Below are 20,451 nucleotides of genomic sequence, written 5' to 3' on the forward strand. Positions count from 1 at the left end.
TCAGCTACAATTGTGATTATCTCAGCGACATATTTTCAAGGCACAAAACAAAGAGTTCTTTCATTAGTGAAAACTGAAACAAACCATTTGGCCTTCAACAGGCGTCTAAAAGATTAAGAAACTAATGTAGCTGAGGGAGTGATCTCTGTGGTATTTCAACCTTGTACCAGCCTGTGATTCTCACACATCAATTCTTGGGTCAAAGAGAAAAATAACTAAAACAAAGGGGCCTTATTGAATGACAGAGTTTTCCTGCATAAAACAATATCCAGTAAATGCTACCATGGTACTAAAATACCTAACAGTTCCCCTCTTTTATTATTTTTAAAAATAATAACTCAAATAGAAAGGAAAAATCACAAATGTAATAACATAATATAAAAAGCAAATCATAAAATGTAATAGTTCACAACCTAATGTTCAATATACACATCAGGAACATCATTGGTAACATCTGGCACATCCTCAGGATCAATTTGTGCTAATTGCAAATACATTGAAGTAGCTGTACTAGTAGCTATATGGGTTATCATTGAGAATGTGGCTTGCAGAAATGTGAACAGGGTTGCACTTTACAATACGAAATAGTAAATAAAAATCCTAAGGTTAATGCAGTAGATATGATTAATAACCTAAATATATAAAAAAGACAGTTCTTTAGTCGTCTCCTGGCCTGGTCCCAGGTTCGAGAGACACCGTATAAGCGTCGTGTGATGACAATGGGCATTTCATTTTCTCCATTATCAGGATGAAACGAGTCTATCTTTATCAGGTTAGACATTGTGTGGTACTCTAGGCTTTCTGTTCCTGCTGGATGTTCGAGTACCTTGTTGTTGTTCTTTCAGGCGTTGTGTGTTAATCAGTGATTGTGTGTGTGTAGGTGGATTGGATCCGGGCGTTGGCTCGCCTGAGTCGTCATCTACTTGATCCGACGCCTTAGGTGGTTTGGTGGGGCTGGTCTTAACCCTGCTGGCATGAATCCACTGAGGTTGTCCGTCTGTTAGGATGCTGGTTCTCGTCACTGCAAGTACAGTCTGGGGGCTGGAACACGCGGCCTCCCCGAGTGCCCTTGGTTTTAGCGACTTTACCAACACCGCATCTCCTGGTTTCCACGGATGGGTTGGATCTATGGAAGGGAGAGGCTGAGAGAGACAAACTTTCTGATAGTTATTATTCAGTGTTTCTACCAGGTTATGAACATAGTCAGACAATGCAGTGTCTATGTCCCCTTCCAATAGCGGTGCCCCTCTGGAGGCTGACCATGGTGTTGGAAACGGTCTTCCCATGATTATTTCAAATGGAGATAATTTGGTTGCTGCGGATGGAGTCATTCTAATCTCGCAGAGGATTTGAGGAAGTAGTTTGATCCAGGTCATTCCTGTTTCTATCATTGCTTTAGTCAGGCGATTTTTTATGGTCCTATTCATTCTTTCTACAACTCCTGAACTCTGAGGATGGTATGGTACATGATATTTCCAGTCTATTGCTAGAGTTTTAGCACACTTTTGAATTACTTCTGATGTAAATGAAGGTCCTCTATCACTGTTAATTTGGTGAGGTATTCCAAATCTGGGTATTATTTCATTGCACAACTTTTGACAGACTACTTCTGCAGTTTCTTTTGATGTTGGATAAGCTTCTACCCATTTACTAAATTGGTCCACTATTACCAGTAAGTACTTGATGCTTCCTTGTGCTGGCATGTGTGTAAAATCAATTTGTAATGTATGAAATGGGAAATCTGGTTGTGGTAAATGCTGATGTTTTGCTTTTGGTTTTCCTACATTAGTTCGTGCACATGTTAGACAGGTTGCTAATATGCGTTTTACTGCGTGTGATGTTTTCTCGATTACAAATCTTGATTTTATTGCTCCTATTACCCCTCTTTGTCCGACATGACTCACACCGTGAAAATGGCGGACAAGGATTGGCAGTAGTGAAGATGGGAGGGCAATCAAACCCTCAAGGTTTTTGTATAAGCCGTCTCTGTTATCTAAGGTACAATCATTACTTTCCCAGTAAGTGTAATCTAAGGCAGAGGCTTGCTCTTGTATGAATTTTAGGTCAACATTTGTTTCTAAATAGTCTGGGAGCGTGACAAGTGGCAGCTGTAAAGGCAAAGATAATACTTCCTTTCTGGGTGGTTGCTGTGAGGCAGCAGCTGCTTTCGCGGTTACGTCTGCAAGAGCATTTCCCACTGCTTCGTCTGTGTCAGCCGTGCTGTGCCCCTTCGTTTTAACAACTGCAATTGCCGATGGCAGCTGTATAGCCTGCAAAAGTCTTTGAACAAGGTCAGAATTAGCGATCGATTTTCCATCAGCAGATCTAAATCCTCTTTGTCTCCACAATGTGCCAAAGTCATGCACCACACCGAATGCATAACGGCTATCAGTGTAAATTGTTACCCGCTTATCCACATGTAACTCACAGGCGCGTATTAAAGCCATGAGCTCTGCTTTTTGTGCTGAGTGAAATGGTAATGAGTGAGCCTCTAGTATGATGTCAGGCAATGTCACCACCGAATAGCCACAAAGAAATGAGTTGTCATTTGGTTTTGAACAGGACCCGTCCACATAAACAATGACTGAGTCTGGGATTGGTGTCTGCTCTAAGTCTGGGCGTGGTGCTGTGGATTCCTGTATACGTGTCATACAATCATGATCGTCAGGGTCGTCTGAACCATCCTGTCGGTCAGAGGAACACAGCATACGAATGAGTAAGTGTGCTGGCGAATTGGGTGTGCTGCTTGCTTTTATAGTGAGATTTGCTGTTGAAGTCAGTGTAGCTTCATAACCTGAGCGACGTTGTGCGGTCATGTGTTGTGTAGTTATGTTTGCTAGAATGGTCGTGACCTGGTGATTGGTGTGTAGAATAGTGTCATGTGAGAGTGTGAGCTTCTCGCAGTCCCTTATCATGATAGAGCAAGCTGCTACTGCTCTCAGGCAGGCCGGCATCCCCTGAACTACTGCTGGCAGCACCTTTGAGTAGAAGGCTACTGGACGGTAGCCACAGCCATGCTCTTGGGCCAATACACCTGCACAGGTTGTGCCGTTCTCTGTGACGTACAGGTGGAACGGTAAGTGGTAGTCAGGCAGACCCAAACAAGGGGCGGAGGTCAGCGCTCCCTGTAATGCATTGAAAGAGGCAGTCATTTCTGTGGACCACAGTATTCGAGGAGGCTTGTCTTTTTTGCAGCATTCACGCAGAATGTGGTCATGAAAAGAACAGTCTGGTATCCACTGTCTGCAATAGTTCACCATGCCTAGGAAAGACAGCATTTCCTTCTGTGTAGTGGGCTTAGGGACAGAGGTCACAGCTTTGACCCTGTCTGTAGTCATGGAACGTTGTCCGTGAGACAGTGTAAATCCCAAATATTGAACAGAAGTCTGACAGTACTGCATTTTCTTTGCTGATGCTTTGTGGCCAGTCTGTTGGAGGTGCTAGAGTAGCATGTGTGTGGCAGTTTGACATAGTTTTTCACTTTCAGCACAGAGGAGGAGATCATCTACATACTGGATCAGAGTACAGCCCTCTGGAGGAATGAAGCCGTCCAGGGTAGCACGTACCACCATTGAGAAAGCCGCAGGGCTGTCTACCATGCCTTGGGGTAAGCGAGTCCATGTGTACTGCTTATCTCTATGTGTAAAAGCAAATATCGGCTGTGTGTCCTCATGCACAGGTACTGAGAAAAAGGCGGAGCACAAATCCACCACAGTAAAATGTGTGGCTGTTGCTGGAATAGATGTCAGTATGCTGGGGACATCTGGGACAAGAGGAGGTAGAGGCATAATGACTGCATTAATTTGCCTTAAGTCTTGTGTGAAACGCCATACGCCAGGTTTGTTAGGCTTTGGCACAGGATTGACAGGAGTGTTATATGGAGATACTGTGGGCTTTATTACTCCAGCTGTCAATAAATCTCCTATGATGATGTCTAAGGCTGCGGCTTTTTCAGTGGAAATGGGATATTGCTTGACATATACCGGCTTGTTGTTTTTCAGCTGAGCATGATAAGGTGTACAGTCAATAAATCCTACATCATTCTCACCTCTTGACCATAATGTCATGTTTTGATATTCAGCTGGCAATGTGACAGCAGAGATAGTACAGTGTATGGGGTAGGTTAGATCTGTGTGTCGACATGGTGCAGTAATGTCATAGCCTATGTCTGAGTTATGTGACAAAACCACTGTTCGGCCTTCACTGGTGTGTGCAGTTATCATGTTGTTGAACAGTGTGAGAGAAACAAATATGTGGCTTCCAGGCATGGGGCTACCTGGTAACGGTGTTTGCATATGTTTTTGACACAGAGTGTGACGTGGGATACCAGTCAGATGGATATTGAGTTCATTCTCCGCTGAGGCGTCCAGCTGACACAGAGGCTGTTCCTTCTCCATGGTGTCGGTGCATAGGGCAGAGAAAACATAGCTGTTATCAGTATCTGCAAACATTTCACCCTTTGTGTTAAATGAAATACACAAGTTCATTTTTGCCATTAAATCTCTGCCTAATAGATTCACAGGCGAGTTTGGAATAATTATGAATGGATGATATGTAATTTCGTCTGGTTTTGGGCCCCAGCGTGTCTTTAGAGAATGAGTTTTGGGGCATTGCACTAGAGTTCCGTTTATTCCCATGGTGTTGATGCACACAGAGGAAACAGGCCCACTATAGAATTTTCCAGACAGTGAACTTTTAGTGGCTCCACTGTCAACTAAAAAGGAATAAATCTTTTCACCTATTTCTATATCTAACATGGGCAAGCTTTCTGTGTTACGGGACAATTGCAAATGCAGCATCGTGTGTAGTGCTTCACACTGTCCCTCATCTTCACCTGGGCCTCCCTATGGTTGGTCCAGTCTTTCGTTATCATATGGATGGGGATTAAAATGTGGATTATAAGGTTGCTCCCTAAGTGCAAAGGGGCCATTATTTTGATGTGATTCCTGTCTGCGTTGCCAGTTACCTTGTCTGTAAGAGCTCTGCTGACGCCTAGTGGCAGGAGCTGGTCCTGTGTTTTGTGGTTGAGACCTATGTGCTGCTGATTTGCATTCCCTCCTCCAGTGTCCTATTTTTCCACAGTAAAAACATACGTCTCCACTCCTATCTCTCCTTCTGAAATCTCCCTGCTGCGCTTGTTGAGGGGGCGGGGCCCCTGCATACATCATTTTTTCACTTTCCTCTGAGCCTTCAACATCAAAATTCAACATAATCTTAACACTTTTAGCCTTCGTGCTGTTGGGGAAAAGATCTGCACCAGCTTTTGTTTTGACAAGTGTGATAAAGTTCTTTATTTTCATGTCATAGAGATTATCAGTGGCAGTCAGCTTCAATAGTTGTGAACATTCTGGATGAATATTGTTTAAGAATGTTGTTATGAAAATCTGATCATTTCCTCCTTCAGGCATGCATGCCTCATTAGTCCAGCAGTGTGTGAAACGTTTCATAAAAACTAGAATGGATTCATCTGGCTTTTGCTTACACATGGTTACTGCATTTAAATCAATTTTATCTCTAGACATTGTGAGCAGAAATTTCTTTAGATTTTGAAAAAAGGCTGTGATTTTGTCATCGTTTATCCACAAAAACGAGGTGGTGTTGGCTGCTTGGTCATTTTTAGGGTCTAGTTCCTCTACTTCTTCAATAAGCTGAGATTCAGTCACACCTGGAATTCGTTGACATAATATATATCTATAGTCAGGCCCACCCAAGTGGTGGTATCTGGTACTTCTCTGTAATGCAGAAACAAAGGCTGTAGGATTTTGTAGAGGATCGGGAAGTTCTTTAATGGTTGCTGCTAACTCTGAAATTTTAGGGGGTTGAATGCAACACATGTCCCCTATTATCATGAACGGAAGGGAGGGGCTGACGTCATTAAATTGTGATCCCTGCTTTTCTTTATAACGGGTGTTTTTGTGGGGGCCCTCTTGAGTTTTTTCCTCTTTTTTCTGCTTTAAGTAGTTCCTTATTAAATTTCTGGTGTTAGTTATTGCTTTTGGCACAGTTAAACCATTTGCTACTCTAGTGTGGCGCTGAACATGATTATCTATGACGGAAACTGCTTGCTGCAGTTCAGCTTCCGTACGTTCAGTTAAAGGATCTTTCATGATTTCCTCACACTCTGCCATTAACTGTTTTGTTTGCTTTTTATGTTCCTGTAACTCTCTTTCTCGTTCAGTGTATTCTCGTTCCTGTCTTTGATCTAGGTTAAACCAGTCATCTTCTTCTGATTTAGGTGTCATTTCAGTGCCTTCCTCACTCTTTTGGGATTCTGCTGTTATATCAGGATATACGCGCTGATGACGTGCAGCCGCCGCAGCAGCTATTAATTCTGTCTTTTCATCATAAGGCGGCGGAGCCGTAGGTTGAACGGATGGGCATATAAGGCTAGTTTTTTCTGCAGTGGATTTACTAGAGCCTACACTGGCTTGATTTAAAGCATTTACGTCTGGCTCGGGTCCTTTTTTCCATAGTGGTAGCATGCGATTGGTCACATCACGACATTCTATCATATATTTTTTACAGGACTTTTTAATCAGCCTACTTTCCTTATCACAAATAGTATTTAACATTTCTACTGACCTGTTTTCTGGCGATAATCGTTCGGGATAGGGCTCCGGAAATACATTAGGATGCATTAAACTTACAGTTCTTAAGTTCGAGACGAAATCAATATCAGGGCAATCCTCAATCTGAACTGTAGCTGTTTCAGGTGAGCCACCAAAAAGGACATGGATGATTGCAGGACTTATACCAGACACACACGGTCCACCATGAATGAATGAATGTCCCATTATTCTTCCTAATAATAAATAATAAAAATAAAACATAATAAATTCACTAACATTGCATGGGGGTAAAGACAAACAGTTTTGTAACTGTATTCAATCTAGTTTTCATCTTTACGGTTACAGTTAGGATAATGTAACACAAGTAATGCTTTTTCCTTTAGTGCTGCACATGTATTATTTTAAATTACTATTCCTCTTATTTCTGTACATAACTTTCTTACCTGCCACCAAAAACATGTCACTCTCAAGCAAGGTCTGAGAAGTGGACGGAGTCAAGTGTTTTGGCTCACCGTCAAACAGTCTTGTAAGATCTGTGTTCCCTGAAAAGAGTACAGCTAGGTTATGGTGAGTATGAGAAATCCAGGCAGTAATTTTAACACAATTAACTCATTTACATAACAAATACATTTTCTTTACATGATGAAATATTCTCTTATTTAATCCACTATACATGTGCCCAGTCTAGTTTCATACATACCAAAATTCAAATGCAAACCAGACTGTACTAGAGAAACTGCCTTTGAGAAGAAGAATCTCTTCACCCCTTCTCCAACAGCAACATCCCCTAAAAGGAAGAAGAAGAAAAGAACTTGTGAAGTTTCGGATTAGTCAGTCACTGGATTTCTAATGTTTTCACAATACAGAAAAAATACCTTCCAGTTTGCAGCTGACAGGGCCCGCCCACTCTACCTTTGGAGCTTTGTAGAGGGAGATAAGTGATCTCTGTTGATCCACAATACTTTCCCGCAAGTCCATTTGCAGGACTACTGCCTTTCTGGTCTCATACTTTGAAAGTAACTCGGACTTGTAGAGCCAGGCTGCTCTGGTTGCATCTTGTTCACATTTCCACTCTGAAAGGTACACATTTGTATGGATCACATGAATCAAAAGAAATAAAATATATGTATTTTTTGCCATTTGTCTGGTATCTTCCTAACTTAATTCCTGTCACTACCTGGTTTTTCCCCTAGAAGTGACTTTTCCTCATCTTGATGAGATGCATCTTCCTGCACTACCACCATATCACTTGATGATTGCTCTGCTCTTGCTGAGGTTATGGTGGATTCCAAGATGATACTATCTGGTTCCTCTACCCCGCAGGACAGATTCCAGGCATCACTGTTGCTACAGGATGGGACCTCTGACCTTGCTGTTGTACTACGAGTCTGCCTAGCCTGACTTTCAGTAACAGACTGAGGTTCAGCACCACTCAATGAACTGTGAGAGGGATTGGCAGAGATTTCAGCATCCATCACCAATATATATAAAGTGGACTTACTTAGTTTCCACACTATATACTAAAATATATAGAAAATCAAAGATGTTCCTTACCTTGTGCATTTAGTGATGTGGTTTTTCATTTTATTTAAAGGAATGTTAATGTCACAATTCAGGCATTTTGTGGGGGGTCCTTGTTGCTGGAGGGTTGTCAGGCTCTACAGAGAATATGGAGATAAAAAATATATTTAATATACATTTGGTGCATACTGTGATAAAAAATATTTTGACAGTTCTGCAATCGCATTTGCCAACATGAGAAGCAGAAACAAATTGTAAACACAAAATGACATATCTCCTTCTAAACCTTTTCTAACAATTGCTTACATACACATTCAGAACCATTATTACTCATATGCAGTCATGTTTCTAACCAGCTGACAGCTAAAGTGATTTGACACATAGTTGAGCTTAGCTAGCCATTTGAACTAGTTTATTAATACATGCAAATAACATATTGTGACCCTAGTCATTACTCACGTCTTCCAAATCAATACTTTTCTGCAGTGGCCTTATATAGATCAAAGCTTGTCCAATTCCACTCAACGGACTGCGGAGATATCGCACTGTATATCCAGTGTCTGGGCTTGGGATTGTGCACAGGTTACGGCTTCGTGTTGTACCCGAGATTCTCAGCAGTTCAAACCCTCCTGTGTCTTTCAGCTGAGGGAAGGTATCCTCAATCATTGCCTTGACCACTTCTGGGTCATCATCCCTTCCTGTAAAACACATTACTTGCTGTACATTACTACAAAAATGGTACATATAAGAGTAAAAATGTAGTTAAACTGAATCTTGAAATATTAACAAATGACATGTAGCATCACCTTGGAATGAAATCCGTTTCTCTCCAAGTCCAGCTGCTGCTAGGTCAAATTTGACTGCTTTAGCTGGCACTGTGTCTGACATATGATCATGTAAACAGAAGAGAGCGCACAGGATAAATACAAGGCTACCCTACCGCCTACTGGTGTTGGCCAGAGGGGCCGATGGCGCGATATGGCAGCCTGGCTTCTGTCAGTCTGCCCCAGGGCAGCTGTGGCTACAACCGTAGCTGCCTCCACCAGTGTGTGAATGTGAGAGTGACTGAATAGTGGCATTGTCATGCGCTTTGGGTGCCTTGGAAAGCGCTATATAAATCCACTCCATTATTATTGTTATTATTAAATTACTTACGTGTTTAATTTGTCAGCAACTTTCTGCCAGCCCTCTCTCCTTGCTTTTGCAGCCTTTGCAGTGTTCCCTTGCGTTTTAAATAAACTCTGAAACTCCTGAAATCCCTCACTCAAGAGTTCTTGCTCTGCTGCCGAAAAATACCGAGCGCTCTCCTTCGACATTTTCGCCGACCTATCAGAGGGTTGCCGATCAATGTTTCTACTATCGATGTGTAGCCCCTTTTACGACACCCAGTGATGGAGAGACCCCCAAGATGGCGCTCTGAGCAGTCACGTATCGCTGAGCTCTGCGAACCTGGCCTTTTTAAAATATATATTACACACAGTGAACAGAGACTTTATTTACGCCTACGCAATAGTCATCCTTTACTTCTCATTTTGGTATCTATTTGTGAACCAAAATGAGCAAACCGAGAAAGACCGATTCTAAGAAGTTGCATGCTAACAGCGGCTCCGTTAGCAAGCTTGCTAATGTTAGCCAAGCTGCTCAGTCTTCTCTCGCCACTGAGATGCCCGCCGACACTAAAAATACTCTCATCGACTCCATGCGCGACTATTTGGAGGCAGTTTCCGAACCGCTTCAGTATTCACGGATGGAAGAAGAGTTTCCCCCTCTCCCTATCACTCCATGCGCCTCTCCCGCTGGTAAGCTAAGAAAAATTGCGGATACGGAGACATCTACGGTTCTCTCCCAGCTCTCATCACTTACCATGTTGATTAACTCGAGGTCGGATACTCTTGAAAAAATGGTGAGTGACAACTCCATAGCCATCTCCGAGATGAAAAAAGCTGTCCAAGAGAACACTGAACATATCACAGCTGTTAAGGAGTCATTTGATGCTGTCTGTGCTGAGTTAAATGATATGAAGAGCAGAGTTGTCAGTGTTGAGGCACAGCTCGAAAAATATAAAGCAATCGCTGAAGCACAGGAAAAGCGCATCTCTCACCTGGAGAGCTATTCACGCCGTTGGAATCTGAAGCTCTACGGTCTGACCGAGAGGGACAAGCAGGACGTGCGGCAGGAGGTACTCAAAGTCTGTAGATCAGTCCTGCCGGAGATGCAAGATAAATTCCCCGACGTCGTTGACACCGTCCACCGCATCGGTCCCAAGAAGTCCAACAACGACCAACCCAGGGGAATCATCATTCAGTTTACATCCAGGATCTACCGCGATGCTGTCTGGCGCGCTGCTAAGAAGTCCACCTACCTGAAAGGTAACAACCTAAAGCTGGCTGAGGATCTGTCTCCTGACGACCGCGCCCGAAGAAACAGACTCTGGCCGTCTGTGGAAGCTGCGCGCAAAGAAAACAAGCTGGCGTTCTTCGTAGGAGGTCGTGCATTCGTGGAGGGAAAAGAGATTTTTCCACCCCTATAACTTGATCCAAGGTATTTTGAGGTGAAAACTGAAGTATCTTAAGATTAACTTGGTTTCACTGCCGTTCTTTTTTTGTTTGTTTTTGTTGTTGGACTGATAAATCGATCAGAGTTAAACTGATGCAGTTTATTTGTTATAAGTTTATTGGTCTTCAGTTTGGCTGCAATATTTTTGCTGAAAATGTTATGAGCAAGCTGGATAAGCTTCTTTTTATTTTATTTTGTTTGTTTGTTTTTTTTTATTCTTTTTTTGAATAATTAGTTATTTAAATGGAGCAAGAAAATTTCTATTAAGCTCCCTTTCAATGCTCATATGTGAAGCATTTATTTATTTTATTTATTTATTTTTTACCACATTGGTTTTATTGTTTTAGGCTATTGTATTCCTATTATTATTCAAGTTCACAATTTCCTTACTCAGGGGTTGCAGTTCTCATCTTATATAGGACTCTCTTAAGTGACCAGGTTCCCAATTCAACTGTTCTTCATTTACTTGGTCTAAGCTTTTTCTTATTTGTCACTTTTAATTTTTGTTACTATCATTATGTCTTTGTCTGTTATTTCTTTAAATGCAAGAGGTTTAAGAAACAATGTTAAACGTAAGGCTATTTTTTTGTTTTGCAAGCAGTTCAATTCAGATTTCTGTTTTATACAAGAGTCTCACTCAACAGAACAAGAAAAAACATTTTGGAGATCGCAATGGGGAGATGATCTGTGGATGTCCCATGGTACAGAGCATGCTGCTGGTGTCTGCATACTTAAAGGAAGATTTAATGGTAAAATCTTGAATTCTGACATAGATAAAGATGGTCATTACATTTTTCTAATAGTTGAGGCTGCACACTCTATCTATGTTTTAGTCAATGTGTATGGTTTTAACTGTCAGAGGGAGAATAAACTATATTTTGATAGGTTGGAGGAGCGCCTACTGCGCTGGTTATCTAAATATCCATCCATCCATCCATTCGCTTCCGCTTATCCTTTTCAGGGTCGCGGGGGGCGCTGGAGCCTATCCCAGCTGTCATAGGGCGAGAGGCGGGGTACACCCTGGACAGGTCGCCAGTCTGTCGCAGGGCCAACACACAGGGACAGACAACCATTCGCACTCACATTCACTCGCACATTCACACCTAGTGGCAATTTGGATTTTCCAATTAACCTATCCCCACAAGCTGCATGTCTTTGGACGGTGGGAGGAAGCCGGAGTACCCGGAGGGAACCCACGCAAACACGGGGAGAACATGCAAACTCCACACAGAAAGACCCCGGCCTGATCGTGGAATTGAACTCAGGACCTTCTTGCTGTGCGGCAACAGTGCTAACCACCGTGCCATCGTGCTGCCTATCTAAATATCCCAATTCTTTTATTATTTTTGGTGGAGACTTTAATACAGTGTTTAACAGCTATTTAGACAGATGGCCTTCTAGAAGTTCAGACTCTAACTCATTCATAAGACTGTTTGCACAAAGATTCAACTTAGTCGATTCTTGGAGGGATTCTCATTCGTCTCAGATAGCTTATACATGGTGCAATAAGTCTCAAACCAGACACTCGCGTATCATGCTTACCTCTGAATAAAAGAGGTAAGCGTGATAAAAAGCAAAAAACAAAACAAAACAGTAGCCTTACAAAAAGAACAGAGTAGCAGAACATTTAATCTTGATCATTTAATGCATTATAATAATTTACAAATCAGTGTTCATCGATATAATTTACAAACAGACAATATACATGTCTGATAAGTAAGCTAGAAGTTTAGACAAAAACATGCCAGTCCTTTTTCTTGCTGGCAGTCAAAACAACAAAACAAAATAGGTCCCAAAGTGGAATCCTGCAGGATGCCACATTTCCCTATCGAATATGAAAAATCATTATTTAAAATTTCAGAAATCTAAAATACTGCTGGAACAAGTGAAACTACTGTGGGTGATGTTCAGGTTGCTTGTGTTTTTTACAGGACCTTCTCCAGTCTGGGTCAAAGTTGTCCCAGCTGTCCTGATTCCCCTGGTTCTCTTGGCTGCTGCTGTTGCTGTCTTCATGAGCCTTGTATATAAAAGGATGAAGAAAACTGCAGGTAGTGTGTGTGTTGCAGACCTGGCCAGCTCCTGTGGGGATGTTGAGAGTTTCAATTTAAAATCTGATGACACGTACTGGTACTGACTTTCAGGAACAATGGAAATGTGCAGAGCTTCAGTAACTACAGAGCGATACTATGAAGATATGGGAAATAGTTGTTGATGCTAGGCTAAGAAGAAGAGTGTTGATCAGTGAGCAGCAGTAGGACTTCATGCCAAGAGAGAGTGCTATAGATGTGGTGTTTGGTGTAAGAGGCAGATGATCCATTTTGAGACCCCTAAAGGAAGAAGACTAATTTATACCCAAAAGCTCAGCCTTCAGTTCCTCACTGATGTTGTTTCTCAAGTTATGAATGTTGTCCGTGCAGTTGCCTTCAAAAGAACAAAAGCTGCCCTTGATAAGAAGCAAACATATTCATGGAGGAATGCTATACTGATAAAATCTCCTACAAGAGGTCAAAGACATGTAGAATGAAGTGGGAAAAAAAATAAATTTCAAACTAAAAAAAAAAAGACGTCTTTAACCTTGAATGGAGAAGACAGACATTTTCTGTCAGATATCAATAAATCCAGCACCAGTCAGGCATTATATGTATCCTATACTTTTATCTTCACACATAAAACCTGAATATATGATAGGATGAATTAACACATTGGTTATGGTTCTTTCATTTTGTTTTTTTTTTACATATCTGATTAACAGATTTTTGGCACGCCTTTCCTGAAACAGTCTTCCCACAGATCTCTATCCCCTCCCAGTCTTCCGTGCAATAGGTGATTATGTGATCTCCACTAAGCCACACAGCCTGCTGTTATCCACATTATAGAAAGACGTTTCTTTTAAAAAAAAAAAAAGTGATTTACTGCTGCTGTTTGCTACAGTTGATGTTCTTCTCTGCTCTCTCAGTTTGCCAGCTCAAAGCAGTGGACGTGACAGAGGGTGCAGAAAGTGTCCTGCTGCCCTTTGAATCCAAAAAATGTAAGAGAGAGGACATCATAGTGGAGTGGAAACGTATCCAAGATAAAGAAGTCAAGGCAATCGTATATGAGCAGGGTCGGACACAGCATCATAAAAACAACAAATCGTTTCGACGCCACACAGAGATGAAGAAAGACCCACGGACTTCAGGAAATGCCAGTCTGACTCTGAGAAATATTAGCTGTGAAGATGGAGGTGTTTACATCTGCACCTTCTGCGACAATGAGGGAAAGACCCTGGAGCAGCAAGTGGTGGTGCTCTTGGTTCATGGTCAGTATAAGAGAATTTGACCTAAAAGCTCCTGCTGAACACATTCATGTCCATTAGTAATATTGACAGTTATATTTCTGTGAAGGTTAGTGACCTCACATGAAAATGCTGTTAGTGTGATAAAAACACAAGAACTGATGTATACTTTGACAGAAAATAAACAGAGCAGTCACCTTAATCGGAGTCATGTGACTTCATGCATTTACCAGGACTCTGTGATCTGACTCACTGTTGTGTTTCTCCTCTGCAGAGGGATGGCTGAAAACCATCAGAGGTTTGTTCCACATTGGCACAGAAAACAATGAAGACTCCGCCACTCCACTTTCTCTTCTTCCAAAGTAACTCTGTTTACTGCAGTCAGTATGAGTTATCTGAAGCTTTTGGTTGATTGTTGCTTTGATTATCAGAGAAACTACTGTTTGATTTCTTCATTCAACCATTTCTATTTACACTCTGTAGACAGAAAGTGTTACAGGAAAAAATGATTCTATGTTTCTTTACCTTCTTTTAAATGTACAAAGATGCCTTTTGTCTGCCCTTTGCCTATGGTTAGATTAGTTTAGAATTATCTTTTTAGACTTTCCCAGCAAAGACATCTTGTTTCTGGGACACATTGTTTTAGATTGTTTTATCTTCCCTAGCTCTCTGCTGACGAGACTAGCACCATATATGGAGTTGTTTTATTTTATCTGTTTATTATTTGTTATCCTGTTCTCACTGTCTCTGTGCTCTGTGCCTATAAAAATTACCAAGCCACTGTGCATGGTGTGAGTTGTTCTTAGCAGCTCACCCGTGTACACGTTTGATAAAGAAAGTAACTTTGTCTCATTGTGTCTTTATTTCTCCTGGGTTTTTTACAGAGTTTTCCCCCAACATTTCTTGGTCCTTCGCAGCCGGAGCACCTCCATCGTGTCCCATCTCCGTGACCAGTCCACGTTGTTCGCCTGTCGACAGCCCACACACCAGGTGTGTGGAAAAAGACCAAGAGCGTTAAATTCGGGTCTTGGCCAACGTCTTAGAAAGCGACCCACGGTGGTGGGGCCCGATCGAGGTGGACCAGACCCGGCGACACCGACCAGGTAGATACAGACACACTGACACAATCTTGCGTAAAAGCGTATTTTAAATTCAGGGAATTTAAAATAGCGAAAGTAGCTCGTCGCGACTGGAAGCTCCCCACCTCTGTGGGTTTAAAGTAGCTCGTCGGCTGGTAGCTCCCCACTTCTGTGGGTTAGGTTTGGAGCTCTGGGTAGCTCCCCCAGCTGGGTCTAGACAGGGTCTAGGGAATAAGTAGCTCGTCTACAGAAAGACTGGCAGCTCCCCTTATGATAAGGGTTCCGATCGCGCGAATAGGTGTGAATGTGAATGTGTGTGTGTGTATTGGTTTAATTAACGGAGCAAGCTGAATTTTCACGGTCCAATAAGAGACTGAGCTGCTCCTACTGTGTTTTTCTTTTACTGCTATTCACTGACGTGCTGGTGAGTTGAGAGAACGGTCGAGTTCCGTCTCGTAAAGTTCACACCGCTTTTGGAAATAGTCCGAAAGTAGAAGGGCGTGTGAGCAACCACTCTCGTCTCTAATACCAGCGAAGGTGATAGCAGCTGTATCGTGTATATATTACTTAAACAAAAATAAGTAAATACATAAATAAGACGGGTAATCAAGCAAGTGAAATTAAAACTCATTCCTGCTGACGAGCAGTGGTGAGAAAAGAAAAAGTCCAGACGCCGGACAAAAACAGAGAGAGATTTAAGAAAACAAAATATAAACAGTCAGAAGAACAGAATCCAACTGCCAGTTTAGTAAAACCAGAAGACGAGACACTGTGCAGTGTCCACAATCCTTTTAGTAAACCATCACTCATTCCTGCAGCCGCATGTGCAGCGACACCCATATCAGGAAGAACTTAATAATCCCTTATTAAGTGAAAACTAGAGATCACAGTAGTTTTGTAGTAGTTTAAAAGGGTTGAAAACAGACCCCACTGAGTAGATATAAATATAAAAAGTACGAAATAAAGATAAACAAAGGGAAAGTTACAGTAGAAATTATCTTTAGAGTATTTGAAATTAATAATAGCAAGGATAACAACCTGTAAAGTGATATTAACATTGAAACACAGTTGGCATGATGACCATGCCCACAATGTATAAAATGAATATAAAGCAAATAATTCACACGAAAATATTTTAATAACATAAATAAAGTATATTAAGGCTGTGTCACTGTTCAGCCAAGGACAGTGTGTGAAAAGGTAACTGTCTCCACCCTGGGAAAAGGATGATTCTGCAGGTCATCTGAAGCCCTTGATGGATACAAAATAAAATATAAATAATATATTATAATAGAACTGCCTGGTCCGCCATGCAACAGAGAGAACAAATGTGACCGCAGATTGGATGAATTCAAAATTATCTGTTTGCTGAATAAGATGATCCTAACTATCAAATTGGCTCAGTAGTAGTATAGTGGTACACACTGATAAAATATTATAATATGCTATTGCTGTTATATAAGACAAAGAGGATAATATTAACAATGACATAATATTAATATGAAGAGGCACCTTAATCGGTTATGATGTGAGGTGGATAATTGTTAAGCAGTAGTCTGCATCAAGCTTAAGGTTTGCTGAAACTCAGTGTAATGACATGTGAGATGAAGACAATACAGAGAATAACTAAACTAATGAAGTGCATAGAGGCACTTGACCAGCTTGAAACTTATCATTCTAGAATGACACATTGCTGAGATATAGAGCACACCTATAATAACAACCAATAAGCAAAACCCTGTAGACAACAGCTAAAACTACAGGATTGAGAAGCTGAATTAAATATGTAGACACTGCTAAGCTGATGAGCATGTTCCACATTTTCTTTTCTTTTTATTTATTTGTTTCTTTTATAGCAGAAGCTGCTATTCTGCCCAAAGAAAGACTCTAGGTCTGACCAACCGTTTCAGTCATGGGCAAAAAGATGTCAGTCAATAAAATTCTAAAAGATAATTTATTGACGAAAAATATATCAAGAGATAAAAGATAAAACAGTCCAGTGTCCCACTTATGAATTGTATAAAAACACACAGTCCCAAGGCCAGAGCCAGCTATGCCACACGGCCAAGTTGCACCCCACATGTTGCCTTTAACAGGGTTAGAAGTTGTCCTTGGAGACCCACCACCCTGCAAGCATATAGTCAGTGGTCACTCAAGCCTCTGGAACTCTGCTGCCTTTAGGCTGTGGCATATAATAGGCCCTGGACTGCACAGAGAGACAAAACAACACAGCAGTGTTTGTAGTGTGGGCTATATGTAGACCAGTGTATCAGTGCAATCAAGTACACCTGCCTCTAATTAGTCCAACCCCATTCCAGCCATTGGCTCACCAAAAATGTGACAACCACAAAACCACTCCCAACCCAGTGCAACTTCACACAATAATATGGAGCTGAATTAACACAGGCACATTAGTCTACCATGTTACAAGCTGCATGCTATTAAAAGCCAACATATGTAGACTTCTGCCTTGTTCGGGTGGCAGCATTTTTCTTTTTCTTTTGTGTCCTGACACGTTTATGTTTTTTGTTTTTGTTTGATTATTTTGTTGGTTTTGGAAACGATTTTAAACGAACTTGTGACAATACTTGAGAGTCACAATGACACATAGTGATTAGGCATATGATTGAAAAATGCCTAGGTTTAGAGCTGTGAGCTATGAGCTGTGAGCAATGCAAAGTTAAATATATATATTTGTATAAATGGGAAACAACCGTAACTTGAAAGTTTGAAATGTGTGAGATCCATGCATTGTTTGAAGAACTAGAAATTATCTAAAACTGCCTTAAGTGAAAATGTAGAGTTGCATCTATTCTCCCATACAAAAAAAAAAAAAAAAAAAAAAAAAGGAGAAGCATTCTGTAACTTAAAAATAAGGCTGACTGTTGACAACAGACTAAAACACTAATTCGCAGGTGGCTATCAGGAACAGAGAGGCGAGCAAAGTCACAAACACCAAGGCCGCAGACAGCCATGCAGAAACAGCAGATAACATAGAGACAACGCCTGCTAGAACTGTGGAGAGGAAGGTCACTTCCCACGAGATTGTAGGAGTAGAGGACAAATTAGTTGTAAAGTCAGCTTCAGGCCACACAACTGTACAACAATTAACTGCCCTTTTAGAACTAGTACACACAGCAAGTGGCCGCAGGTGCTTTATTAAATGCATATATGACCCGTCGTGTCCAGTAAATTTGCTAGGTAGAGACGCTCTGACAAAACTTAAGATAGCAGTCATGCCATTCTTTTCTGGTATTACACCTGAGTGCCAGAAACCGACCGAGTATCACAACATTCTGAGATTTAAACAAACTCCAGGCCCAGATCCACCTTATGATCAGCAAGTGTGGAAGCTAGGAGAACAGCATTTGACCTTACAGCACAGGCCGAAATTGTGTAGGTTACGCAGTAACCACAGACAGTAGAATAATAGAAGCAAAACCACTTTCTTCTTCATATTCTGCACAGAGCGCTGAGCTGATAGCTGTTATTCGTGCATGTGAAATCCACAAAGACAAACAAATAAACGTTTATACAGACAGCCAGTATGTTTTCTCTGCTGTGCATCATTTTGCAAAGCTCTGGCAAAACAGAGGAATGATTACATCAACCGGTAAACCAGTCCAGCATGCCAGCCTCTTACAACGCCTGCTGACTGTAATAAATTTACCACAACAACTCGCATTGTGTAAATGTGCAGCACACAAAACTGATAGCTCTTTTATTACTACAGGCAACAATTTTGCTGACAGAGCCGCAAAACAGGCGGCACAAAAGACAAACATGACATTGATGGCAGTAAACACACATCAGATTCCACTGGATGTGTTGCAAAGTGAACAAAAAGCAGCAAGCACAGCAGAGCAGGCAAAATGGCTAAAACACGGTGCAGTTCTGACAAACGATTTAATGATGTGTTATGGCAAGCCAGTGTTGCCAAAATCGCTCCACAAGATGGCGGCATTAGTGACTCATGGCTGTACGCATTTGTCATCGGGGGGAATGACCTGTATTGTCAACTCTCATTTCTACACTGTAAATTTTGAAACTTCAGCAAAACAATTTGTCAGAACGTGCATGACGTGTCAAAAATATAATGCTCAGGGTAACCTGCGACCACAAAGAGGCCGTTTTCCAACTCCGCCTCATCCTTTTCACACAATTCATATGGATTTTATTGAACTAAGCGAATGTCAAGGGTCAAAATACACCCTAGTGGTTATAGATGTATTCTCAAAGTGGCCAGAAATCTACCCAGTGAAAAAGGCAGATACAATTTCAGTAGCAAAATGTATGTCTAAGTTGTAGGAAAATAAAGAGATGATTGTAAATGACGAAGAATGTAATGATGTCTATCAAGTGTCTTGCAGATCACAGCCCGGTGACTGGGTTCTGATCAAAGTGCTCCAAAGGAAAAACTGGAGCTTGCAAAATAGCGGAACGACCATCTTGCATCCATCAGAGCCAGTAAGTGAAGCCATCTAAACACAGCTGACAGCAGGCTTGCCCACTTGTTGTGATCTCGCCCGGTGGAGGGGTCAGCTTTCCTGGCCGGGGGGTCTACTCGCGACAGGAGGGTGTGTCCCGTCGTCATGAGGTGGTGGCTCTTAACAACTGCAGCGGCCCTGACCATGGCCGGGCTCCTCATCTTTGCTTCCGTGAGGGACAATAAGTCACGCTATATGAAGAAAAGGCAGACACTGTATGACAAAGGAAAGTACACCAAGTTTCCCCATGGCTATGCTACTAATTTCTGGTGGCAGTTTATGAACACTACAGCTCACTTGAATAATAAAACTGACTGCTATGCAAATACACTTTCTGCCCACCGAGGAACGAGAGGAAGTGTATTGACTGTTCACTCAACGAAACCTGTGCCAGTAACGCGACACTGATGAGCCTCAACTGTCGCTCCAACTACAGCTACCGAATGATACTACAAACAAAGACTCATTACCAGACAGGATGTGCACGGACGGCACCAAGCAGTAAAGGAACCAGAGTTTCGCATCTGAGGAGGAGTGAAATTCTTACAGAGCTTGATCCCCGGCATTGGAGTTGCCGAGGTGCGGGATCACGTGGAAATCAACCGATATGCTCTGCTACGACACATCAACTTAACTAAGGCCCTGGGAACGGCCTTAGCAGGAGAACAGAAGGCCATCAGAACGATGGTGCTGCAGAACAGACTGACACTAGACCTGCTAACAGCATCACAAGGAGGAGTTTGCAAGCTGATCGGGGAAACATGTTGCACTTTTATCCCTGATGGATACGAAACTGGAGGAGGCATTTATGAAGCTTTGCAGAATTTGACCGCTCTGCAAAAATATGTCACTGACCACACACCTGGAGCAGCTACAGCACAAGGCTGGCTTGACTGGCTGTTCAGCGGTTCATGGCTGGCTGCTGTAGCAAAGCCATTTTTCCTTCTAGGTCTCATCATGATAGC

At 41.9% G+C, this 20,451-nt stretch overlaps 2 protein-coding genes across 5 annotated transcripts; one reads left to right on the forward strand and one right to left on the reverse strand.

Annotated features, from left to right (window-relative positions):
• Positions 1-290: 290 nt before the first annotated feature.
• Positions 291-10,091, reverse strand: LOC143412661 (uncharacterized). Of its 2 annotated transcripts, XM_076874102.1 has the most exons (11): positions 9,954-10,091; positions 8,897-8,971; positions 8,550-8,788; positions 8,124-8,227; positions 7,747-8,009; positions 7,445-7,642; positions 7,270-7,356; positions 7,013-7,111; positions 6,583-6,802; positions 4,328-4,388; positions 2,147-2,280 (listed from the first exon to the last, which is right to left on the reverse strand). In XM_076874102.1, the coding sequence occupies exons 1-10, from the start codon at positions 10,054-10,056 to the stop codon at positions 4,331-4,333; spliced, it is 1,446 nt and encodes a 481-aa protein (XP_076730217.1). In that variant the 5' UTR covers positions 10,057-10,091; the 3' UTR covers positions 2,147-2,280; positions 4,328-4,330. The 2 variants fall into 2 exon arrangements, with proteins under 2 accessions (XP_076730216.1, XP_076730217.1); XM_076874101.1 differs by lacking the exons at positions 4,328-4,388; positions 8,897-8,971 and having other exon boundaries at positions 291-2,280; positions 9,954-10,074.
• Positions 10,092-10,316: 225 nt separating this feature from the next.
• Positions 10,317-14,762, forward strand: LOC143412663 (uncharacterized). 3 transcript variants are annotated; one of them, XM_076874104.1, is made up of 5 exons: positions 10,317-10,631; positions 11,276-11,395; positions 12,578-12,694; positions 13,603-13,944; positions 14,195-14,762. In XM_076874104.1, the coding sequence occupies exons 2-5, from the start codon at positions 11,338-11,340 to the stop codon at positions 14,284-14,286; spliced, it is 609 nt and encodes a 202-aa protein (XP_076730219.1). In that variant the 5' UTR covers positions 10,317-10,631; positions 11,276-11,337; the 3' UTR covers positions 14,287-14,762. The 3 variants fall into 3 exon arrangements, 2 of the variants coding, with proteins under 2 accessions (XP_076730219.1, XP_076730218.1); XM_076874103.1 differs by having other exon boundaries at positions 11,291-11,395; XR_013093183.1 differs by lacking the exon at positions 10,317-10,631 and adding an exon at positions 13,399-13,469 and having other exon boundaries at positions 10,650-11,395.
• Positions 14,763-20,451: the final 5,689 nt, after the last annotated feature.

The sequence above is a fragment of the Maylandia zebra genome, linkage group LG15, assembly GCF_041146795.1.
Source record: "Maylandia zebra isolate NMK-2024a linkage group LG15, Mzebra_GT3a, whole genome shotgun sequence".
In the NCBI taxonomy this organism is placed as follows: Eukaryota; Metazoa; Chordata; class Actinopteri; order Cichliformes; family Cichlidae; genus Maylandia; species Maylandia zebra.